This window comes from Lissotriton helveticus, chromosome 7 (assembly GCF_964261635.1).
Source record: "Lissotriton helveticus chromosome 7, aLisHel1.1, whole genome shotgun sequence".
NCBI classification, from domain to species: domain Eukaryota; kingdom Metazoa; phylum Chordata; class Amphibia; order Caudata; family Salamandridae; genus Lissotriton; species Lissotriton helveticus.
Genome location: NC_136068.1, coordinates 1432745767 through 1432769894, shown reverse-complemented (window position 1 = coordinate 1432769894; position 24128 = coordinate 1432745767). Strand labels below are relative to the sequence as shown.

The window sequence follows — 24128 nt, the reverse complement described above, 5'->3', positions numbered from 1 at the left end:
AAACCTCCCCCAGGCCAGGAAGAGCCATCTGTGGCAGGGGAGCTTCAAATGCCTGGCAGCCATTGTAATGCGACCCCCAGCCTTCCCTGCTATCAGGAGCAGGCCCCCTACCTGTCTCGCCTACTTTTTGGCGGGAAGACAGGCGGGAAAAATTAGCCAGCCCAGAAGGTGTGCCCACCTTTGCCAACCATACCCCTCAGATGGGAGGCAATCCCCAATCAGTATTAGGGCTTGTGCTCACTCCCCCATGTGTGGTGAGCACACTAAGGGTGTAGTCACCCTAAGGTCAGTAGCCCATTGGCTACTGACCTCGAGACCTCTAAAAAAAACAACTAAATACAGTATTTAGGGGGCAGCCTGGAACCAAGAAAGCATACATAAACCTGCAAGAAGAAATGAAGACGATGGACTGAACTACCGTGCCGAAGCTAATAAGAGGAGAATGCCCACTGATTTGCCACCAGCCCTACCGGCCGGTCCCCACCTTGAACCAGCTCCAGCAAAATCTTGGTGTGTCTGCAGCCAGCAACCTTGAAAAACCCGGAGGACCAGCCTGCCTTCCATCCCAAAGACTCTTTCTCCCGTGATCACTGGATTTTTTCAAACACCAGACTCCAGCTCCGAGAGGATCCATGAGTTTGCACCAATCTGGCCAGAGTTCGAGTGGCCAAACACCAGGAGGAGGTCTCCCCAGCGATCCTGACCCAAGATCTAGTGACCCCTGACCTTCCTCAAGCCTCCAGCCAACGCCTCCACCCTCAAACCAGAAGGTCCCCCCCAAACCGTGACCAGAAGCTGGTAAGAAGATCCGACACTAAAAGGCACCCCGGCACCCGATGCCCCCTGGCCTGGGGTGGCCCAACCAATGGTGCCTAACCAACACCCAACATCCCAACTTACCTCTCCAAGTGGTGGTCACACCCAGAAGACCTTCGTCCTTTAGCCTGCAGCACTGTTGCAAAACGTATACTCCCATTGAAAGCTACAGGGCTTCCGACGCCAAAACAGCACTCTGTACCCAGCTGCCCCAGTGCTGCTGAAGGTGCAACTTTTGTGCTGGCCTAAACTCCCATTTTCCCTGAGCTTAAGTTCAGGAGCTTTGCTCCCACAACCCAGTGGCCTGCTTGTCCGCAGCTACCAGGCCCCTTATCCCCTTTGGATAACATTGGGCCTCAGCACTCTGCACCCGGACGCCCTAGTGCAGCTGAGGGTGTAACAAGAGTGCATCCTTGACCCAGGGGGACCCCTGAGTCTAACCCCAGAATGCCAACTCCCACAACAAAGTTGCCAACATCCCAACTTACCTTTCCAAGTGGTGGTCACACCCAGAAGACCTTCGTCCCCGCACCTGCAGCTCTTTTGCAAACCAGAGACTCCCCATTGAAAGCTACAGGGCTTCCGACGCCAAAACAGCACTCTGCACCCAGCTGCGCCAGTGCTGCTGAAGGTGCAACTTTTGTGCTGGCCTAAACTCCCATTTTCCCTGAGCTTAAGTCCAGGAGCTTTGCTCCCACAACCCAGTGGCCTGCTTGTCAGCAGCTACCAACCGGAGGCCCCCTATCCCCATTGGATAACATTGGGCCTCAGCACTCTGCACCCAGCCGCCCTAGTGCCACTGAGGGTGTAGCAAGAGTGCATCATTGATCCAGGGGGACCCCTGAGTCTAACCCCAGAATGCCAACTCCCTCAAACCAATAACACTATTTTCCTCCATAGGATTACATTGACTGTTTTTCTATGAAGAGTTTCGAAGTGTTGAGTTGCAAAACCTGAAGAAATTCTTTAAAATTGTACTAACTAAAAAAAACTATTTTACTTACCTGTTTACAGGAAATGTCCCAGTGTAGTGTCCAGGTATACTACACTGTGTAAGAAAAGTAATCTGAAAGTAATGTACTGGTCATTTTTAAGCATGAGCGGATTTTGCGTATTGGCAATCCGCGGATTTGCGGATTTGCGTATTTGCGGATTTCGAAAATCCGCAAAATCCGCGGATCCTAGCGTATTTTTTTTGTTTTTGTGTTCGCACGGGTTTCTGCAAGTTCGCAAGGGTTTTATTGTACAAAACACTCGCGAACGTGCAGAAACCCGTGCGAACACAATGTGCCTACTCATGGGTATTGCGCTCGTGAAAGTCAAGGATGCAAAGTCTATCCAGCATCACAGCTGATTTTCCACGGTAGATTTGGGAAGAAGGCACACCTGTCCAGCCTCGACGACGCTCACGATTGTTTTTGGGCTAATGAATGAGTCACTGAATTTGAGCATCAACTAGTTCGAGCGACCATGTGTGTGTTACTATGCAATCGCCCCGAAGGACGCAGGGGTCCCTTGAGTGAGCTGCTGTAGCATTTTACAATTTGCAAAAAAACGGAGTTTGGTCCTGGGACAGGGGGTCAACTGGACCGTAATATAATAAAACAAAAACAATGTTGTCCCCCAGGATAATTTTCTCTCACAACTTTGAGACTACAAACAAGGGAAAAAAACCTATTGTTTGTATGGGTTATTTTATTCAAACCCTTTTAGAAATTTTTTATTAAATCATTTTGAAAGGCATTTTTATGGTTGAGAAAAACACTACTTACAAACATTTACACTATTTACAGCTATCATACAAACAATTCTAAACACAAAACAATAACTATGTACAAATGAATCCACAGTTATAAACAAGCTTCTTTTACAATAAGAAAAACAACAATTCTGTTCGCACAAATAATCAATCTTTGTGAAAAATACAACTTATTAGAAAGCCCAACCAGGGTGACCCTGTTTGTAAGTAGTGTTTTTCTCAACCATAAAAATGCCTTTCAAAATGATTTAATAAAAAATTTCTAAAAGGGTTTGAATAAAATAACCCATACAAACAATAGGTTTTTTTCCCTTGTTTGTAGTCTCAAAGTTGTGAGAGAAAATTATCCTGGGGGACAACATTGTTTTTGTTTTAGTAGCATTTTACAATGGCGCCAGCAAGCTGCCAGCGCCGTTGTAAAATAGTTACAAAGTTAGCTTGCACAGGAAGCACTTAGATAAAATAAAGCAGCACCTGCTTCGTTTTATCTAGTGGTTCCTGTGCAAGCTAACTTTGTAACTATTTTACAACGGCGCTGGCAGCTTGCTGGCGCCATTGTAAAATAGTTACATGAGTGGGGGTTCAACTTTTGAACCCGTTACGTCCGCAGATTTTTTTTTCCGGATTTTATGGGAAATCCGCAAAATACGCGGATTGCGGATTCCCCACAAATCCGAAAAATCCGCGGACGTAACGGATTTTCCGCTCATGCTTAGTCATTTTACTAAAAAGCCTATTCAAAGTATATGTACTGTATTTACAAAGCATTACATTTCTCAGTAACAATACTGTCAGTCAAAACAAAGCGCTTATACAATTACAATCCAAACTGCATTACAACTATATATTAAATGCAAAGTATTTATCACTTACCTGTGCCAGGCTTGCTTTGATCTGGGAAATAAATAACTAAAAGAATATTTGTATACAGAAACAATTGGTCTGAAGTTCAGCCTTTGAGCGTGGATATTCATTTGCTGACTCAGTGTGTACAACAAATGCTTAATAGTGTCCTCTGATAAAGCCTTACTGCTTGATCACACTACCCCTAATAGATAGTGAGGTGCTATCTACTTTACCTATGCCTACCTTTTGGGTTCCACTGGACTCGGTGCACACTATACCTCGCTTTGGTATAGTATATAAAGAGCCAGCTTCCTACAACAAGTTTTTGAAATCCTCAAACCAAGCTAGCACCATGTTCTGCAAACCAAGACCAACCACTTAGACTTAAGGTTACCTTTAGTTGCGGGTCCATCAAAGTCTGGTAGTCTATGGTGTCAAATGCTGCAGAGAAGTTGTGTGGTATGAAGGTGTCAGGGATGCCCCGATTGGAGGTCTGAGATCATCTACTGCTGCAACTACTACTATTTATTTACTGTTCCTGGAGCAAAACACAGCCTGGGAAAGTTGCAGAATAAAAAACAATTCCACAAATTCCTGTAGTTGATTGTAGAGTCCCTTCTCAAAAGTTGGCGATTTGGACATAGGGCTATAATTAGCAAGAAATTATGCATTTTATACATTTTTGAGAATGCAAATGACAGAGGTAGATTGTAATTCATTGTGCATGTTCCCTGTCTGTAATGAGTTGTTAATAATCATTCTCACATATGATCCATCTGTCTCTATCCCTTGATTCCTTGTGACATACAACCAGTACATATTCCCGGTATCCCAGTGGACTATATTTGCTGATTATAACTTCTAGGTCACCTTCGTTGACAAGTCTCAATATAGAGATACATCCACCAATAAGTGGAATGGCTATTGTTTCTATTTTAGGTAGGAATCTAGGGGCATATTTAGGAAGGCGTTTGCGATTTGCAAACGCCGGAATTCGCAGAATTCTGGCGTTTGCAAATCGCAAACGGCATTTTGGTATGTAGGTGCCACATAGCAAAATAAGGAATCGCAAAAATTGCAATTCCTTATTTTGCTCAAGCATTTAAGGAATCGCAATTTTGCGATTCCTTAAATGCTATGTAGGGGTGCCTTTTAAATTGCGATTTTGGCTTAAGGAATTGCAAAATACCACCTACTCCAAGTAGATGGTATTTTCAGATTTCCTGTCAAAATGCATTTTTTTTAAATTCAAAGTGCCATGTGGCGCACAGACATGCCCTTAGGGCAAGAATGTGAGTCACATGTACTTACAGGCACATTCCAGGGGTGCAACAGGTGTCCTTTGGACACCCTGGCACCCTTGGAATTGCGATTCTCAAATTGCGATTTTCTCTTCGAAAATCGCAATTTGAGAATGTATCCCCATTCATTCCTATGGGCCTCTTGGTGTGAGTAGAGGATGTCTTGATAGCCAGGCATTTTGATGTTGAATTTCGATTCAATATCAACACTGATCCCTTTACATAGATCTTTAAAATTATGGTAAATCCGCCCACTCTGTTCTACTCACAATTAGAACAGAAACCCCTTGATGCAACTTAAAAATATTTCTTTCCCACTATTTGCCACATGGGCTATGCGCTGGACATACCTCACCATCTGTTGTTGTAAATTGTTCAGAAACCCACAACCTGTCTGTGTATTAAGTCTTTTAAAATGGGCCACAATTAGTAAGAAGTTATATAAAGCCAATTTGAAAGCTGTTTTGCCACTCACAGGGGAGAGCCCATATCAATATGAGATAAAGCTGAGAGGGACATCGGGATTTTATGCCTGGAAGATGAGGGTTGCCTTCTGTGGAAATTAACTGTCAATGTGGTTTGCTATGGGGATATTGCCAATAAAAGGTGACATAAAACCATAGCTCCATATTCCAATGCTCCAATAGCTAACAATGAGTTCAGCAACTTCCCTACTTCCAATTCCCTTAATGGCCAAAGGAATCACACTAAGGGTGGGATGTATGAAATCTGCATTATTTGGAGATTTTGGAAAGGTTATGTGTAATTACACAATTACACAAAAAAGCTGCTATATTTTAGTGCACAATGCAACCTTGCATCCATTTTGGACCCTAGCACTCTAAAAACAAAAAATGACAATCGCCATAAACAGTACCCACTTGTGTGTTGCTTTTTTGCCTTGTTCCAGTGCATTTGCTCTAAATGTTTGCCACAAACAGCATGCACTTCTGTGATGAGGTCTAATTTTGTACTTTTGGGAATTTAACGTAAAAGGCATGAAATGAAATTAGCAAAATTAGGGGTGATTAGACCAACATAACATACATTTCGCCCAGGCCTACTCACAATCTCTGGCCCATAGGTTAATTATTTCAAATAATCTTGCTTTTATTATATTGTCTTACTGTGAAATAGAAAATGAAAGGGCAATGGGTTATATTTCGACCCCACTGGGTGCTACGACCTTCTGGGACTCTGTGTTCTTACTTTTAGCTGCACTATTCTCCCTACCTGTAAAAAAGTGATTAATGATATAGTGTGCCAATTTTTGAAGGATGATAAATGCATTTTTTCTTCAATTAGTTTTAATTGTATACATAATTACCTATATTTTATCAGGTTTTTAATAAACAAATACTTTGTATGGATTGGTAACAGCCCTGAAGTAGTTCCTTCAGCAAAGAACTAAAAGTTTCTGCTCACGTTTAATTCATGATGGAATACAGAACACGTTTGGAACTTACTGGAGACTGGCGTGTTCATCTTTCAAAATACAGGGATTGAGCAGGTTACAGTTTAAAAGTATTCACATTTTCTGCTTGGGTGGCAACAGGTCCTATTTCAGCTCGGGACTGGTGGGATTGCAACAAAGAATATATCAATGGCTGACAAGGCAGATTGTGTATCTCTTGTCACAGTTGCTATTGTAAACTGTTTGGGTTGTTTTTAGATGCTGTTCAAACGGCACATTTAAATTCCTAATTGAGATTACAGTGTGAACATGAATGTGAGGCGAACCCTAGTATATTCTCCAAGAGGTCTGGTTCTGTTAGGAGAGTCGTGTTTTTAAAGAAAATAGCTTATCAAATTAGGGTGCATCAGTACCTAATAAACCACACTAATCATCTTGTAAACTTTCCATTAACTATTGTCTTTCATAAGTTGACGTGAAGCATTTATGCAATTAAGTTAAAAGCAGGGAGAAGCTACATCAAACATATATTACCTGAGGTTTTCTCCTCCTTCAGTGCATTCGTAATTCAGTTGAGTTGACTGGTTAGCAACAAACATTTTCAAATGTGCCAGTTCAAGGGCATTCCATATGTCATCATCTGAATATTTTTCAAATGGGTCCAGATTCATTCTTAGTGTTCCAGAGAAAAGGACCGGGTCCTATACAAAAATGAAAACACAAAGCAAGGTGAGGCAGCATCATATTTGTTAAACCTGATGGTTATGATCATTTGGGGGATTAATATAGCAAAATTCCGTTATCTGCTTTAAGTAACACTAGTGCGTCCAGAAGTAGACAAGGTTGCCAGCCGACTAAAACAACCACCAGCAGAAGATAAGCAAAGACACTAGGCAGCAAGATGGCTCAGAGGGTTAATACCCAGTCTTGGCATCTACAGAGATATTATAACCACTGAATCTGAGAACAGCACATGGGATTCTTTTCCCGGGCTGTACACTATATATTGTCGATTTTTCTCATTTTCGAAACACGTTCACTTCATTATTCATGAACGTGCCAGTTAACAGACTAATTAAATGTCCTTTAACCAGTAAATGTTAGTGACAAGGAATTATAACACTAACGATACACCATATTCATGTTTTTTCCCCTTTTCCATGAATATCAGCAAATAAGAGATGTGCGCAATGCTTGGATTAATCTCAACCACTGATAATTAATCAGAATGCATTCCAGTTCATTATTATTTATTGTGCCCATTGTGCCACATCAGACACCATCAGGCTTCATTCTGTTGCAACTGGACCAATAATACATGAAAGTGCCACACCAGGTGAGACCACCAACACCTGGAGTGGCTTAAGTTATGTGTCACTGTGAGCAAGAAACTCTTGTCTGGACATAACAATCACAATTGGAGTGTCAAAAAAGTGAATGGTTGGAATGCTTGAGTTAATATACATAATTGTTTGTTTCCCGGAATATGCATAAACATGGCTCCCCTGTGGACTTTGCCATAGGACCCAAACTGCACCATACTGTACATCTAGGTAAAGAATGGTCTCCCACTGCTTGTGTTGCCATCTGGAGGGGACCTTGCCGGAATGTTTTTCGGCAGAGGAAGATGGGCTGATCAACTCTGATTTGAATATGGCTGGTCTTAGGGAGTGGAATAGGCATATGGAGCTCAAATCTCACAAATTAATGAAAAATATACATGCCACTTTAATTTTCTTCTTGCCACACATTCTGAACTACAATTGGAAGTATAAGTACATGATCCATGTGGAATTTGAACTATGTAAATATTGTCATCTCACAAAGCCACATGATTCATATATTGCACTATCAAATGTTGGATTCCTTAATAATAGACACATCTACGAATACTGTACCAAAAATAGTCCAGTAGGGATTCACCTTACATAGTAAAACACTTATACTTTAAAATAATTAGAACCTACCCGACCCTCCCTAAATCCCATATGTATTGAATTTGCTTGTTTTTATTTTCTGTATTTTAGAAAGTTCCTGGTGGCACTTGGGTGCAGAGCATTGGTTTCATAACATAAAGCATTCAAACATCGAGTTTGATACAAAGGGTTGGCCCATTTTACAAAAGTGCTCTTTAATAAACAACACTTTTGGTCCAGTATGATTACTCTATTACTGTGCTGACAGTACATTTTTAGCAGGCTCTTGTCCATTCCTTTTTTCATGTGATATTGAACGTTTAACTGTCTTTGATCTATGATGTGTCACTCCCATTTCAGCATCTGAAGCCACATTGGTGAGCATGGAGTAGGGTGATGGCTTGGGGGAGTAATTTTGATGAGTAATCGCTAATGCAATTAGCGTTTTAATATAGGGCAGACTAGTCATTAATATGTACTTGGCTAGTTCTTTTTCTCCTACATTTAGTTTCCCTACTAGGCATGTAAACTGTACTGGCTTGATGCAGCCTTGATACAGCCTTGACCTTCTCTTTGGTTTTTGAAGGGTCTATAGCTAAGTTTTGTTATTTTCCAAATCATCTTCTGAGGCAGACTGAAAATCAAAGGGACTGCTCACCCATTTCCTGCCACATTTCTTCACCTCCACTATATTGCCCGGCCACTGCGTCACCTCCAGTACATTGCCAAATATTACATTGTGAATGGCAAGTGGTATAAAATGAGGTATAGGTGAGAATTATTTAGTTAAACATATCGCATGGGCAATTTAAACTGAAAAAATTACAAAAAAGGGTGAAGTTCGTTATGTCGCCCCCAAAAAATGTCAGGCGATGCAGTAGAAGGGATGCAGCAGTAAGTGTTATAATGGCAGTGATCGTTGAAAGATACAATCTATTTTTAGACAACACACTTTGCATAAGATCTCATTAATATGTATTCCATGCTTATTTACACAAGTGCAATATTATTGTCGATAAAAATCTTAGATTGCTATTTCTAGACAGGTATGAGGATTCAAGTTTCAAGTTTAAATACTTTATTCGACAGCATTGTCATAAAAGCATGTTACCCTATCCTAAACATTATAAATACTATTCTAAATTTTTAAGATCAACTTAAAATACATATTAAACACCATCAAATTACAATTCGCTGACGAATACTACAATTTGTAAAATTCATATATTTTAAAATTCTGAGTCACAGTACAAAGACTTATCTAATTGAGGTGGTACCCATGATTATGCAGTCCATTTTACATGATTTAATTACATTTTAAAGTGCGCGTGCGTATTATCCAGGCCCATCCCAGGTATTTGGCTATAGCGATAGCAAGATTGGGGGCACAATTTGATCTTAATATTCTTAGTGCCTCTAGGTATTTCCTAATCCCCAGGTTCCTACAAATCGCTTTTAGCCATCTTGTTCTTGGGGCAGCATATAACGGGCATGCAAACAGGAAATGAGGGATGTCCTCAACATGATCTTTACAGTAACAGCATGTGTTTACATTGCCTGGGGACCATTTAGCAGTAAAAGCATTAAGTGGTAGGGAACCAATTCTGAACTGGAAGTACAGCTTTCTATCTAGGGGTTTAATAATCAAATCCCAGTACTGTTCACATTTAGGTGTTACTTTTGAATCCAAGAACTGGGATGCCAACATGGACGGTTGACCAGTAGTCAAAGCAGTATTGTATATCATGTCCCAGTACATCTTTTTCAATAGTGTCTTAGATGGAAAGGCCTGGGGCTCAACTACAGTCCATAAATGTTCAAGGTGCATTTTTTGGAGCAAAGTCCTGATTTCTTTGAGCCAGGCTATTTTATAAAACCGGTCAGAGCCAATAATGTCCTTGAGAGCAGATGCGTAGTGGCCCAGTTCAGGGGTAGTCTTTACGCGCCTCCAATATAAAAGAGGGCGCAATCTAGCCATGTCTTCGATTTTCTTTCTCCCAAGGTCATAAAGCAGCGGAATCGAGGGAGTGCTCTGTGGGGCACCAACCAATCTGCGGAGAAATTTGTTTTCAGCAGTAGCCAGACTACTCAAGTTGGAAAAGCCCCATAGCTCTGATCTGTAGAGGCAAGCGCCCAACACTTTCATACTATAAATCTCCATAGTAGGCTGGATAGGTTTTGTAAATGAAGATTTATGTTTTTGTGCTATAGCCCCAGCCAATTGGTTGAACTTTAACACCACAGAATCCATATGAGATTTCCAGTTCATCCTGGCCTGTAAAGAAATACCTAGATAAGTGAAAGCGTTAACTTCCTCCAAGATGGACCCATTAAAATAAATTTTTCCCTTAAATTGCTTTGCTGGATTCAAATTCATAAACTTAGTCTTTTTCGTGTTTAGTTCCAAACCCCGAATCCGACAAAAATCTCCAAAGGCGTTGATTGTCTTTTGTAAGCCACTTGGGGTCCGCGAGACCAGTAAAGTGACATCAGCAAACATTAGTACTGGGACCCGCTCCCCATTTAGTTCTGGGGCATCAGTCGGAGATTGCTTTAGGAAATCTACTATGCCATTGATATAGAGAGAGAATAAGGTGGGGGACAGGACGCACCCCTGCCTGACCCCACGCTCCACAGGGAAAGGTTCAGTGACGTCTCCTTGTGCACCCCACCTGATCCTTGCATAGTTATTTTCATGCATTCTTATGAGCAAAGTCAACAATTCGGGGCTTATTCCAAGATCGCGCAAAACAATCCATAATTTTTGTCGAGGAACCAAATCAAACGCTGACTTTAAGTCGACGAAAACAGCATATAATGGGCCATTTGTCAGGGTTACATTTTTCCAGAACAAAGTTAAAAAGTGGAATAACTGGTCAACAGAGCTAGTTAATGGTCGAAAGCCCGCTTGGTACGGGGACAGGATATCTTTGTCGTCTATCCAGGCTTGAATTTTATTTTGAATCATCCTGCCCATCAATTTTTGTGCCGAATCAATGAGGCTAATCGGCCTATAGTTGCTTGGTAGGGACTTATCCCCTTTTTTGAAGACTGGTATAATCTCCGCGCCCTTCCATGTTGCTGGGATCATTGCTCCTTGTGCGATGGAATTCGCAAGCCATACAAAGTATTTACACCTGTTCGCTCTGTCCGCTAAAAATATGTCCGCTGGTATTCCATCAATTCCTGGAGCCCTACCTCTGGTTACTCCATCCATTGCCTCATTTACATCTTTCAGTGAGAATACTCCATGGCTATAGAATACTCTTTCTGGAGGCAATTCGGTTGATTGGGGCAAATTGTCAGCATATTGGGGTTTAAAAAAGTCCACCCACGCTTCCTGCGCTACATTGTTTTTCGGGCAGTCTGCTACTCCCCCACTACCCCACTTTAAAATAGCCCAGAACTCTTTCTGTTGTTTAGCTACACATGCCTTCTTAAGATCAAGCCATAGGTTCTCCTCCCACAATCTTTTTGCCATGGTTTGTGCTTTCCTGTAATCATCCTTGGCCTTTAGTACGCCTACTTTGGTCCTTAACGCTAAGCTAAGGTTCTGTCGCGCCCTCCTGCATGAGTGGTCATACCACCCTCTTTTTCTCGGGGGACCAGTACCCTTCCCCCTTTGTGTTTTTTTCAGGAAAAACTTCTGCAAATTAGTAAAGAACTTAGGCTGTGACTCTTCAATTAATTGGTTAAAATATAGTTCATTACAATGGATCTGTAGGTTACTAACCTCTTTATTAACTACCTCCTGTAAGTCCTGCATAACCCCAGGATTATCTGCCAAAAATGCCCATTTAACGTGTCGGAGATTATTAGATGGAACGACTTCTAATGTCGTGACTCCTCCGTCCTTATTAGCTGAGCTTTCACCTTGGTCCTGATTAAGGAGTAAGCACAATGGATTGTGGTCACTCTCCAATCTTGGTGTCACTTTCATGTCTTCTACTTTGTGCCAATCTCTAAGATCTATGAGGATGTAGTCTATCCGACTGCTTGACCTCAAGTTATCAAAAGTATTCGTGCCCTGCTGGTCTGAGGGAGTGCGGCCATTTACTGCCCTCAACCCCCTAGCCAGGCACATGCTCTTCACCTGAATTGCTACTTCTGTCCATTTTTTTACCAGCGGTAAATCTAGTTGGGGGACTCCCCATTTAATATCCTCCTCTAGGGCCAATTCATTATCCTCGGCTCCTAGTGGCTCAAATGTTGTATTCAGATCTCCCCCCACTAAGGCAGTGTAGTGGGCTGGAAGGGTCTCTAGATCATTGTCCAACGCATCTATCACTACCGATGCTTTGCCCCCTTGGGTTCCCCTGGCGTAGATGTTATATAGGACCATATTATGGCCATCGGCCCAAGTAATCACAATCGGGAGTATATCACAATTGCTAGCAGGCCTCTGCTTGATGGTACATTGTAGGGATTGTCGTACCCAAGTAATTAGACCCCCTGAAGGCCGTCCTTTAGTATTCTTGTTAGCGGGGACCGAGAAATTTAAGAAGCCCTGGAGGAAAACGGGTGCAACTGCCCAAGTTTCCTGTAGCATAATAATATCTTGGGAGTCGATAAATTCACACCATTCAGGGGAATCAAGTTTACGGTGAATTCCCGCCAAGTTCCAGGAAATAAGTCTAAGGCTACCTTTTGTCTGATTAGGCCGCTCGTGCATTGGAGTTCCCTGATTATGGTACGACAAGGGAGGTGTAGAACTAACTCCCTCATTGCACATAATATTACGGGGAATTAATGACACAAGTTCTTCTGTAATGTGCTCATCTACGGTCTTTCCAAATGTCTTACCGGCACTAGTAATTATTTCTAGGAACTTTATTGGGGCGTCGTTACCACTTTCTTGGGGCTCTACAACATTATTCTTCTCTATAGTCGTCCGAGCCTCCAGTCAGTCGCACTCATTAAGGTCAGAAAGACCGGCAAGGGCCGAGAATCTATTTTCCAACGGTATTCCCCAATCGTTCCTTTTCTCAAGGGTTCTGGCTTTTTTATGTACTGGGATCCATTTAGTTTTCAGCATTGTTGGGTTTAAAGTATTCCCTCCTCTACTCACGTAGAAAAAGTCCAATGTTAATGGCACTATTTCAGTTGATCTATGTTGGGGGGGTATATATTCGCTAGAATGTTAGGCAGCACTTCTGGATCAGACAGGTGTAACACCACACAGTCCCCTTTATATTTTTTAGTGCCACCCCCGATCCACTTAACTCTTCTAGCTTTAACTACTTCTTGCGCCAACTGGTCCCTGCCTCCCGGGGTAAAAGCCATATTCCTAGATAACCAATGTAGGGATTTATTTATCAGGGATGGGATGTTTTCAACTTGCCCTTCTTCCAATTGGGGGACATTTGCCAGCACCAGAATTAAAGGAGATGCTTCCACTATTAGTTCTACAGTCCCCTTCTCTGGGTTTAAATCTACTCTACCGTGCCTTTGTCTCGACCCTTCTGAATCACTCTGGTTGATGTGTAAAACCCTGGAGCCCTCCCTTCCTAGTTCAGTGTACTCCGTGGGGACCAAGGGAAGGTTTTCAAGTGGTTCTAAGCTGGGGCTGTTTGGGTATTTTTTGTTTCAACTAAGAGTGTTTTCGGCATTGGGATATACACTTTTTCTTTTAGTGATTTTTGTAGGAGACCCCCCGGCCTATTCACCTCTTCCGTTAACTGATCTATTTTACTTAAGAGCGGCTTAGTTGCGGATTTAATCTTATTATCCAGGGCGTTTAACAGCTTCTTGAATTGGTCTTCATCCAAATATACCTTTCCTTCAGTAGTTCCCCCTGTGTCGTCACCGTTATTGTCCAGTGGGGGTAAATCATGACATTTTTTCCCTGAGCGAAGGCCACCCCGTTTAGGTAAACTCTTCCCCCCTGCCTTCACTACTCTTGGGGCAGGTACCAGTGTAGGGGCCTCCACTTCTAGGAGTGTTAGTTCTTCCTCTGGTGTGCTCCCGGGTGCAGGATCAGCAATAGTTACTAAAAGCTGCTGCGAAGGGTTAGTATCCGGGAACTGAAACACTTCATTACTAATGTCAAGAGCAGGCGTAGGTAAAGGTGTATTATCGATGAGCAAATCTGGAGAAAGGCTCAGGCCCAAAGATGATCTCCTGTCATTATTAATTTGGGTCACTTTCTGTACCATATAATTGTCTATGGTGTTGAGTAAGACACTCGTTTTGGATTTAGACATGATGGTGGGCAGATATATCAAGTAGCGACTATGTAGATCCGTGCAATATGAGGCACTAGGAGATTTCACAGTCACTAGTACTTCCAATAAAGAGAAGGAAACTTACTTGGGCTTTTGAGCCAGGGGTCGGAGCCCTATCCCTGTCTCTTCCTGCCGATGAGGGCCGTAGAGGGCCCGCCCTTTGCCCGGGCTTCGCCCCGGGCGTCCCGCGAGGCGGGGGTGTCGGGGAATTTGTAGCGCCTCCTGGCGCGTTCTCCCCGCGTTCGTCGTCACCTCCTGCGTGCCGCCGCGTGGCCTGCCGGGTGTTGTGGTCCCCGGAGCAGCGGCGCGGTGTTTGTTGACTTCGTGACTCTTGGCGGTGGCGGCTGGTACCTGTGGCAGACTCTCGGCAGTGGCGGCGGTAAGTTGGGCTCCCCCGCTCTGCCGGGGTGTCGGGGAATTTGTAGCGCCTCCTGGCGCGTTCTCCCCGCGTTCGTCGTCACCTCCTGCGCGCCACCGCGTGGCCTGCCGGGTGTTGTGGTCCCCGGAGCGGCGGCGCGGTGTTTGTTGACTTCGTGACTCTTGGCGGTGGCGGCTGGTACCTGTGGCAGACTCTCGGCAGTGGCGGCGGTAAGTTGGGCTCCCCCGCTCTGCCGGGGTGTCGGGGAATTTGTAGCGCCTCCTGGCGCGTTCTCCCCGCGTTCGTCGTCACCTCCTGCGCGCCGCCGCGTGGCCTGCCGGGTGTTGTGGTCCCCGGAGCGGCGGCGCGGTGTTTGTTGACTTCGTGACTCTTGGCGGTGGCGGCTGGTACCTGTGGCAGACTCTCGGCAGTGGCGGCGGTAAGTTAGGCTCCCCCGCTCTGCCGGGGTGTCGGGGAATTTGTAGCGCCTCCTGGCGCGTTCTCCCCGCGTTCGTCCTCACCTCCTGCGCGCCGCCGCGTGGCCTGCCGGCTGTTGTGGTCCCCGGAGCGGCGGCGCGGTGTTTGTTGACTTCGTGACTCTTGGCAGCTGGTACCTGTGGCAGACTCTCGGCAGTGGCGGCGGTAAGTTAGGCTCCCCCGCTCTGCCGGGGTGTCGGGGAATTTGTAGCGCCTCCTGGCGCGTTCTCCCCGCGTTCGTCGTCACCTCCTGCGCGCCGCCGCGTGGCCTGCCGGGTGTTGTGGTCCCCGGAGCGGCGGCGCGGTGTTTGTTGACTTCGTGACTCTTGGCGGTGGCAGCTGGTACCTGTGGCAGACTCTCGGCAGTGGCGGCGGTAAGTTGGGCTAAGTATGAGGATTCACTTTTTACACATCTTCTGGAATCCTACTTTAAAAACTTAGGACACAGCACTGCTGCCGGGAATCTCAAAATTAAGTGCCCAATTCTGAGAGGTGCAGGTGGACCGCCAGCCAGCAATGGAAGCGGAGTTGCAGCAGTGGCAGTGCCATGGGGGCAGCATGCTTCGGCTCATTGAGATAGAGCGTGGTGGTGTCCCTGCCATGGAAAGCTCGGAGGAAAGGGAGGTCGTAATAGCCACGGCGGTGCCGATGCCTGCACTGTCTTCCTTGATCACTACTCTTCACACTGCCACAGGAGCTACGGTCCTGTCAGTGGTGGCAGTCATGCGGTAGTCTGACCGCACACCTCCTAATCAAGTGGTCAGACTGATGAGGAGGCGGCGGTCGGACCACCAACAACCGCCAAAAACAGTATGGCAGTTTCAAAACTGCCGTACTCGTAATAGGGCCCTAAATGTCAAATACGAAAAAAGATGGTTGGTCCAATTAATGTATTATTCCAGTTGAGTCAACAAAAAATTAACTTTTTAGATGAAAGGTTTTAACGAAGCAATTAAGTAGAGGAACATAAGTCACTAAATATTCGAAAATATTACTTAATATCAAACATATTTATCATGTATTATTTAAAGAAAATGTATTTGTTGCTCAACTTGTTCTACTGTGGCCAAACGTTATTTGATTGTAGATGCTGGAATCTTTTGTTCTCAACCATAGTAAGAATAATGATGATGTGTCCTTATTTCTTGATCTTGCATCACTGAATTTTGTGAATTCTATACAAGTGGCATTTTTACCCAAGTATATTGAAGTAAATGCAATAATTGTACCTGTGGAATAATGGTTAGCTTTTTCCTCAAGTCATGAAGACCAATCTGTGAAATGTTTACACCATCTATGTAAATGGAGCCTTCTGCAGCCTCCAGGATTCGAAACAGGCAAAGTGTCATTGACGATTTTCCAGCTCCAGTTCTTCCAACTATTCCAACCTAAAAATCAAAAATATAAAATCAGGTGTAAAAGTAATACTGCATTGAGGATTGGAAAGCTACTGCTCCTAACATTACAGAAATACAATGCTATTGCATTTTATTACCTCAAACATTCACAATATAACAATATAGGGCTTGATTTATGGTTTGGATAATAGGGCACTCTAGGCTCACCTACCTCATCTAGTGATGGGGAGACCATAGGCTTTCCATCCCTTTAGGGTCTGTCAACAGAAAGCCTCCTCTGAAAACTCGTTGGAGTAGCTTGTCCGAGTGGTGGTGGAGGTAATGTCCTCCATCACACTGATGGACGGAGTATCGTCTTCTATAACCTAAATAAGGTCCATAGTTTTAGTAGGTCAAGACCCTAATTAAGAGTGTAGGTGCTACTTATCACACCTAATAAATAACAATACCATGGTGTATGTTATTTATTGAATGCAATAACTAGCACCTATTAGGATTTTCTGGGGAAAACCATGCTGAATTTCGTGTTTAATCAACTAAGTCCACATGATACGTTAAATCCTTCATGTTTTCCACTGTTAAAGTTCGCCAGATTTGATGCTAAAATTTAACAATGGTTGAGGTATTTAATGCATCCGATTAACTATGTGATGCGTTAAATTGAACCAAACATCCTAATTTCGACCCCTGTGAAAACCGGGGTTTGCTCATGGGTCAGAAAACAACAAACCACTCGCAATAAAGCCCAAGACATACCGTTCACTAAATATCATGACTAACGCAAAAGGAGATTCCTCCAAAGGTGAGTTTCAGAAATTCAATAATACGACAAACAGGGCCTGTTTTAAATAGGTTTACCATATAAATCTGTTACTTGGGCGTTGCCTACAGCACTCTCCTTCTTGACTACAGCATATTGATAGAGAGGCAGTTATCAGTATAAATAATGGGCACCTAGCAGAAGACTAGAGCTATGTAATTTAAAAATAGTAGTGACAAAAAATATCAGCAGAACTCCGTATTTGTTCATATTTGTGCAGCAACCTGCAGAATGCACCGCGGCAGATGGGCTGAACCGCGACAAAAACATGTTAAGGAAGGAGTACGCAGTGGTTTAATGGACCACTGCCTAGTTACAAAATAAAAAAAAGTAAAGGAAAACTGGCTGCATTTATACAACATAAAAAGATTGCTTTATTGAAAACCCTAGTGTGGTACTGTGTATTTATTTATTTAGGTTTTGTAATTACAGTGTACTGTGTTTCAGTGGACTCCGTGACATATGCATCTGCTGTGAAATATTTATTGTTGAACCTAGGACTGTGGAAGACAGTTATCGAGGAGACTTTTCAGAGGCTGTGGCTGGAGCTTCTTCCGTTCTTTCTTTATCACTTTCAATCTGCGTGGATTTTTTCTTGAAGGTATTACCTTCTTTTTAGTGACATTGATGGGATACAAAACTGTACGTGCAAAGCACAATGAATTAGCATTACATCCAACGACAAGGCACGTGCGAGCACTGTTGAGCCGTTTGTGTCTTTACATCTATGGCCCTGCTTGCAACTTCTCATGCTGTGCGGTCACCAGCACTCCTATCGTTACACCTGCTGGTTCCGCGAGGTGGGCATGCTCAAGGTATCCTGCTAGCGACTTCTTGTGCTGTGTGTTCACAAGCACTCCAATGCTAAGAACTGCCATGACCTAGCGGCTGCCTTGCTCGAGGTGACCTTGACTTTCATGAGCATTAAACAGGGAGCTATGTTGATCACTCTCTCCATGCTGTGATGCACCTCATCTCTCCATGCTGTGATGTACCTCATAACCACTATGGCGGTACAGAAGGGGCTTTGTGCTGTAGTGTATTCCAGTGCGCACCATTGCTTGCCTCAAAGTTAAAGTCTTGCTTATTTGTGCATTGAGATATTTGATTTACCGTGCTCTCCCTGACGTCTGCCTCTTAATTGCTCACCCTCTCCACTCAACACTCTCCGTCTCGTCCATTGAAACAGAAGAAGGGCTACCTATTCCCAGACCATCTGCTACAACAAAAGAAGGACTACACTACCTACTTTGGTAAAGGCGGCATGGATATTTTCTTTAAGTTATCAAATGAACACCCAGCAGGCCACTATTCCTCATAAAAGTGGTGAATTGGGTTGCAATTTGTGAACTACCTCATTAATATTCATGAGGCAGGTCAAATTGCGACTCTCTCTAATTCCAGTATATTTATTAACCGACCTATTAGTAAATAGGTTTGTTCACAAAATACTGTGATCACTTCTAGAGAATCTAATGTACATACATATGACCCCGAGTTACCAGTTTCCCTCAAACATCCCCTCTACCATGCACAAACACATTTAAGTTGCTTCAGTCTGGTCCAATCTCCTACTTAAATTGTATACCTCAGCCCTGATTACGAGTGTATGTGTTACTTACCAAAGTTGTTAAATAACGATACCACAGTTATAAGTTGGTGAGGAATAACATGTGGATTTTGGTATTTAACGCACCAAAAACCGCATGATAAGATAAATACAGTAAGCTTTCCCCCCATTAAATTTCAACGTTTTGACTTACCAAACTTCTATGAAGGTTGAGGTATTTAATACATATGATAATTATCAGATGTTTTAAATACCCAACAACTCATAATCAGAGCTATAAAATCTAAAATCACAAACGCATTTAAAACAACTAGCCTTACACCTCCAACTTCTACTGGCTATATGACAAAACAGTTCTCTACTAGCTAAGAGACTATAGTGATGATCCCTGGGGTAGCCAATATATGACTGGTTTCTGGCTAGGTTTCTATTTGCTGACTCTGGTTCATTAGGAAGAAGCCCAATTAGCCCACAGCTATGTCTGACACTCTCACAGAGTCCTCAGTTAACTTTGAAAAATCTGATTATCCACCATGCCATATGCAGAATCTCATTATCCACCATGCCATAGGCAGAATCTGATTATCCACCATGTCGTAGGCAGAATCTGATTATCCACCATGCCGTAGGCAGGCATGGATGCTATAGGCAGGCATGAGTTTAAGATGGATCAAAACAAACTGAACCACATCAATGATTACATCAATAAAATTGCCTTCTTTATGGCATTGATGGTGAATAATTGTTTATCAGGACAGTCGAAAACTGTTACCGGGTGTACGAGGACGTATCCACGGAGTTCTAAATGGACTTTCTCAGAATTCACACTTTGCCCCCAAGTAAAGCTGGCACTTTTTGTGTTTAGGTATCTATTTTTTTTAATTAAGATTTATGAACAAGCAAAAATAACAAAACAACTTTAGAGTGGTCACACCCATCAAGAAAACTACATCCTGCCATCCCTTCTCTTGCTCCCCTTCCTTTGTCAAAGTTCACGAGTTTCCATTGCTCAATTCCCCCTTAAATCTCAATGCAGGCCTCCATAACATTTTTAAGTGCTCTACAGCAATTTACCAGAATAGTTACCAGTTTTTTATTTAAACAGTACTACCTAAACCCACGTCAATGTATATTGTTTAGAGATACTAGATGGCAATTCCTCTGCAGCATTAGTTAACACTCATAAAGTTAATATTTTAACGTTTTACATATGATTAACTGCCTGACAGAGGTGTAGAGTGGACCAAGTGCAATGTAAAGTACTGACTGTTCAGATTGGTGAGCCCTGTAGTGGGCAGCCTGGATCTGGCAGTGTACATTGCATCACCACACAATGCTGTGCAGTGCAGTATGTGGGTTTTTCCCGAAGTGAGCGGAGAATCAACTCACACAATGCTATGTACTGAAGCACATGGTCTTCCTCTTTCACCATACACTGGTGCAGCACTGTCTCCAGCAATGTACAGTGACTCTCTACACCTAGCTGTGCACTGCCCCGTGTAGTCTGTCGCTTGCACCATAAAGTTATTAAACCCACACACTGTTTTTCATTGCAGCATACAGTACGTCTTTGGCCCTATGTAATAGCTCACCACTGGCAGTGCTGTGCACTGAAGCATGGGATTATTCTCTTGCACAGTGCAGTGACTTAGCAGACAGTGTTATTTTCTGCTGTATGTATTCTGTCTCTTTCAGTGTACACTGACTCGCTACACTCAGTGCAGTGTCCTGCAGCGAATGATCAAAAGGAGGGGTAACTGGATACATTATAAGCCTTTCAATCGATTTTCAATTATGCTGATTTTGTGCATTGGCTGCTTTCCATACAGCTTGCACAAGCTTAAGAAATAAAATGTTTTGTTGATCTGTGAGGTGGGATTTTATAGACATCAGAAACATGGATTGGCAATCCATGCATTTTTGTTCCATTTCATCCATCTTGCTTTTTTCTCTTTCACTCTGCTTTCATTTGTTATTTCTTCTCCTTTTTGCATGTCTTTATCTCTATTTCCTGCTTTCTTTAATTCATGATTTTTTGGACATTTTTGCCTTCTGTACGTCTCTTTTTTGATCATTCTATCTTTAATGTGCCGTTTCCATTTTTCCCAATGTATTCTTCTCACCTCATTTGTCTCCTTTCCTCAGATTTGTTTGATTTCCATTTCATTTTCCTCCTTTTTGTTTCCATTTCTTTCCTCTTTCACTTCTTAGGTAGCTAACCTCTACGACGAGGCGCAATTTCCGCAGCGTTTCGAATTTGACGTGTTCGCAGTTCGGACGCCCCGGCCATCCGACACATACGCCCACCATAACTCGAATGCATTGAAGAGGCTAAAAGACATTGGGGCACATGCATCAACCAAAATATCGGTCGCAAACGTGCCGATTTGCATATTTGGCCCCTTTGCGACTGGTATTTTGGCATTTGGGATACATCAACCCAAATGCAAATTCGCAAAATAGGTACAAATTGCGAATGCATTTAGTGAATCGCAAATTGCGATTCCCTATTTGGACTGCAACAAGCCTTTCCTCAACTGCAAATTGATGGTAATTTGCAAAAACTTTGAAAACGCATGTTAGTTTTGGGGGTCTCTAGTTGGCATAGGTAGGTACTTGTGACAAATAGGGACCCTTAACTCTAGTCAGGGTAAGGGGGTACACTCTTAAAATAACCCCTGCTCACCCCCCAGGTAGCTTGACGCGAGCAGACAGGCTTATCTCAGAGGCAATGTATAAAGCATTTGTGAACACATACAGTAATCAAGTGACAACACTACAGATAAACACCACACAAGTTTTATATTAAAAATAAGTTTCTTTATATAAATTTAATACAAGACCACAAACAACAAAAATCCACAATACTGTACTTAAAATGGTAGGTTTAGCTTAGTACTCTTTAGATCTTAAAATGTCACACTTTGAGTCAATGTACCTTACGATGCGTCACGCTTCTACAACAAAAGGGTTGCAGAGATGGAGATGTGGCAAAGATCTGGTGCAAAGAAATAAAGATGGTGCTTCCTTCGTGATGCGACATGCTCCTCTGATGTTGCAAGAGGTCTCGGCTCAATGTGTCAGCTGCAGCGGCGACACCCTTGTTCTGTGATGCGACAACAGCGGCTTTGGCGGCGACACTCTTCTCCGATGATGAGAGACGCTTCCGCTCGATGAGACAGTTGCAGAGGCGACACTCGTGTTCCGTGATGCAACGACAGCGGCTCCGACGTCGGCACGCTTCTCCGTGGATGCGGGGCTCTTCTCGTGATGTGGTGCAATGCAACAGCTACAGCGGCGTCATCTCGGTGATGCAACGGCAGCAGCTGCAACGGCGACATGCTTCTTTGAGGTTACGAGATATTTCTATTGATGCGGTGCAATGCGACAGCTACAGCGGCCTCATCTTTGTGATGTGATGGCAGCGGCTGCGGCACGCTTCTTTGGTGTTGCGGGACGCTTCGCGAGATGCGGTGCAATGCGACAGCTACAGCAGCGTCATCTCCAGGATGCAACGGCAGCGACGCGCTTCTTCCTCTTGAGTCACACGTCCATCTCCTTGCGACAAGCAGTCGTCCCTCAGAAGGCCCAAAACAGCAGCAGACACTTCCAAAGTACTCTTGGGAAACTGGGGGTTGAAGTCTGTTGTCCCTGACACTTCAGCAGGAGGCAAGCTCTTCTCTCAAGCCCTTGGAGATCCTTACAAGTTGAATAAAGCACACAAAGTCCTTACTCCTTTCTTTGGCAGTCAGGCAACCACTGCAGGCCAATCCCTCAAGCAGCACTTCAGCTTAGGGATAGTCTCTCCTCAGTTTCTCCAGGTTCCTCTCCTCAGCAAAGGTTTCTTGTTTTTGTCCATAAGTGATCTGAGTTTTGGGTCCCCTCTTTTATACTACTTTTCTCTTTGTTCTCTGAAGGCAGAGAGGCCTTTGCCTAGGCTAAACCAGTTCTGGTCAGTCCTGGAGAACTCCGTTCACATGACTCCTTCTCTCCTTTCACAGTGCAGGGCAGAACCATCAGATGCCCCACAGGAGGTGGAGCCAGCATTGTGGAGGGAAGGCATAGCCCTGGAGCACTCTGTTGACATGACTCCTTCTCTCCTTTCACAGTGCAGGGCAGAACCATCAGATGCCCCACAGGAGGTGGAACCAGCATTGTGGAGGGAAGGCACAGCCCTCTTCGGGTCCCAGGTGCAACTCCTCCCTCCATCTAGATGATGATCTCTCTATTCACCATTGGGCTGACTCACCCTGTGTCTTGGAAACCCCCAACCCTGTCACTCAAACTCCAGACAAGGAATAAACAACCTAGCAGAGGCAGACTTGGATAGTTAGACAATAAAATACCTACTTTCTAAAAGTGGTATTTTCAAACACAGAATGTTAAAACCAACTTCACTAAAAGATGTATTTTATCATTCTGAGTTCAGGCATACTAAACTCGAATTTCTACCATGTTCCCTGAGTCAGTTAGGATTATAAGAAGTAATAATCTAACGCTTTGGCAGCACATATACTATAATTGGAACGATACAGAGACACAGCATGGCCCCCGCCCAAGGATGACACGCAAATTCGTGAAGCGTTCCATATTTTTAAGTAAGCCGGCCCAGGATTACAATTAAGATCCAAATACATGGCATAGACACTTTGCCCAACTATATGCATGGCCAGGGACACCAGCTAGAGACCATATAGGTATCATTGAAGATCTAATGATGTCAAGCGAGATTGAACCTCTAAGCTTTAGTATAGAATACACTGAGCTGGCAATAGCTGCAATTAAACCATCTAAAGCCCCTGGCCCAGACAATATTCCTGGACACCTTATTAAATACGCCCCTGAAGTGTGGGCCCCTTATATCAACCTGTCATGTAAAGCAATTAGCAGAGGGCAGCCAATCCCTGCATCTTGGAAGGGCGCGGAGATCATCCCGATATACAAGAAGGGCAGTAGGTACGATCCCGCTAATTACAGGCCAATTAGCCTAATAGATATCATGCAAAAGGTTTACTCCAAACAGATACTAGATACGTTAAATGAATGGATGTCTGAAAATGAAGTACTCTCCCCGTGCCAGGCGGGTTTTAGAAAGAGAACTAGCACTATAGATCAAGTGTTTAGGCTTCTAACTATTGCCTGGAAATATACAAGGCTAAGATCCGGTCATTTGTATGTGGCCTTTATTGATTTAAAGGCCGCATTTGACTCAATCCCTAGAGATCTGTTATGGATAAACCTGATGCAACAAGGGGTACCAAAAGATATC

At 43.6% G+C, this 24128-nt stretch overlaps 1 protein-coding gene and 1 pseudogene across 2 annotated transcripts in view; one reads left to right on the top strand and one right to left on the bottom strand.

Annotated features, from left to right (window-relative positions):
• The window catches only part of ABCC3 (ATP binding cassette subfamily C member 3), a 708094-nt gene that overhangs the window by 9648 nt on the left and 674318 nt on the right, over positions 1–24128 (bottom strand). For both annotated transcript variants that reach the window (XM_078654774.1, XM_078654775.1), the window contains exons 28-29: positions 16341–16499; positions 6671–6837 (exon numbers count right to left, since the gene is read on the bottom strand). In XM_078654774.1, the coding sequence (XP_078510900.1) occupies positions 6671–6837; positions 16341–16499 (326 nt within the window). The remainder of the gene's footprint in view (positions 1–6670; positions 6838–16340; positions 16500–24128) is intronic.
• Positions 23355–23455, top strand: LOC144771214 (U6 spliceosomal RNA; annotated as a pseudogene).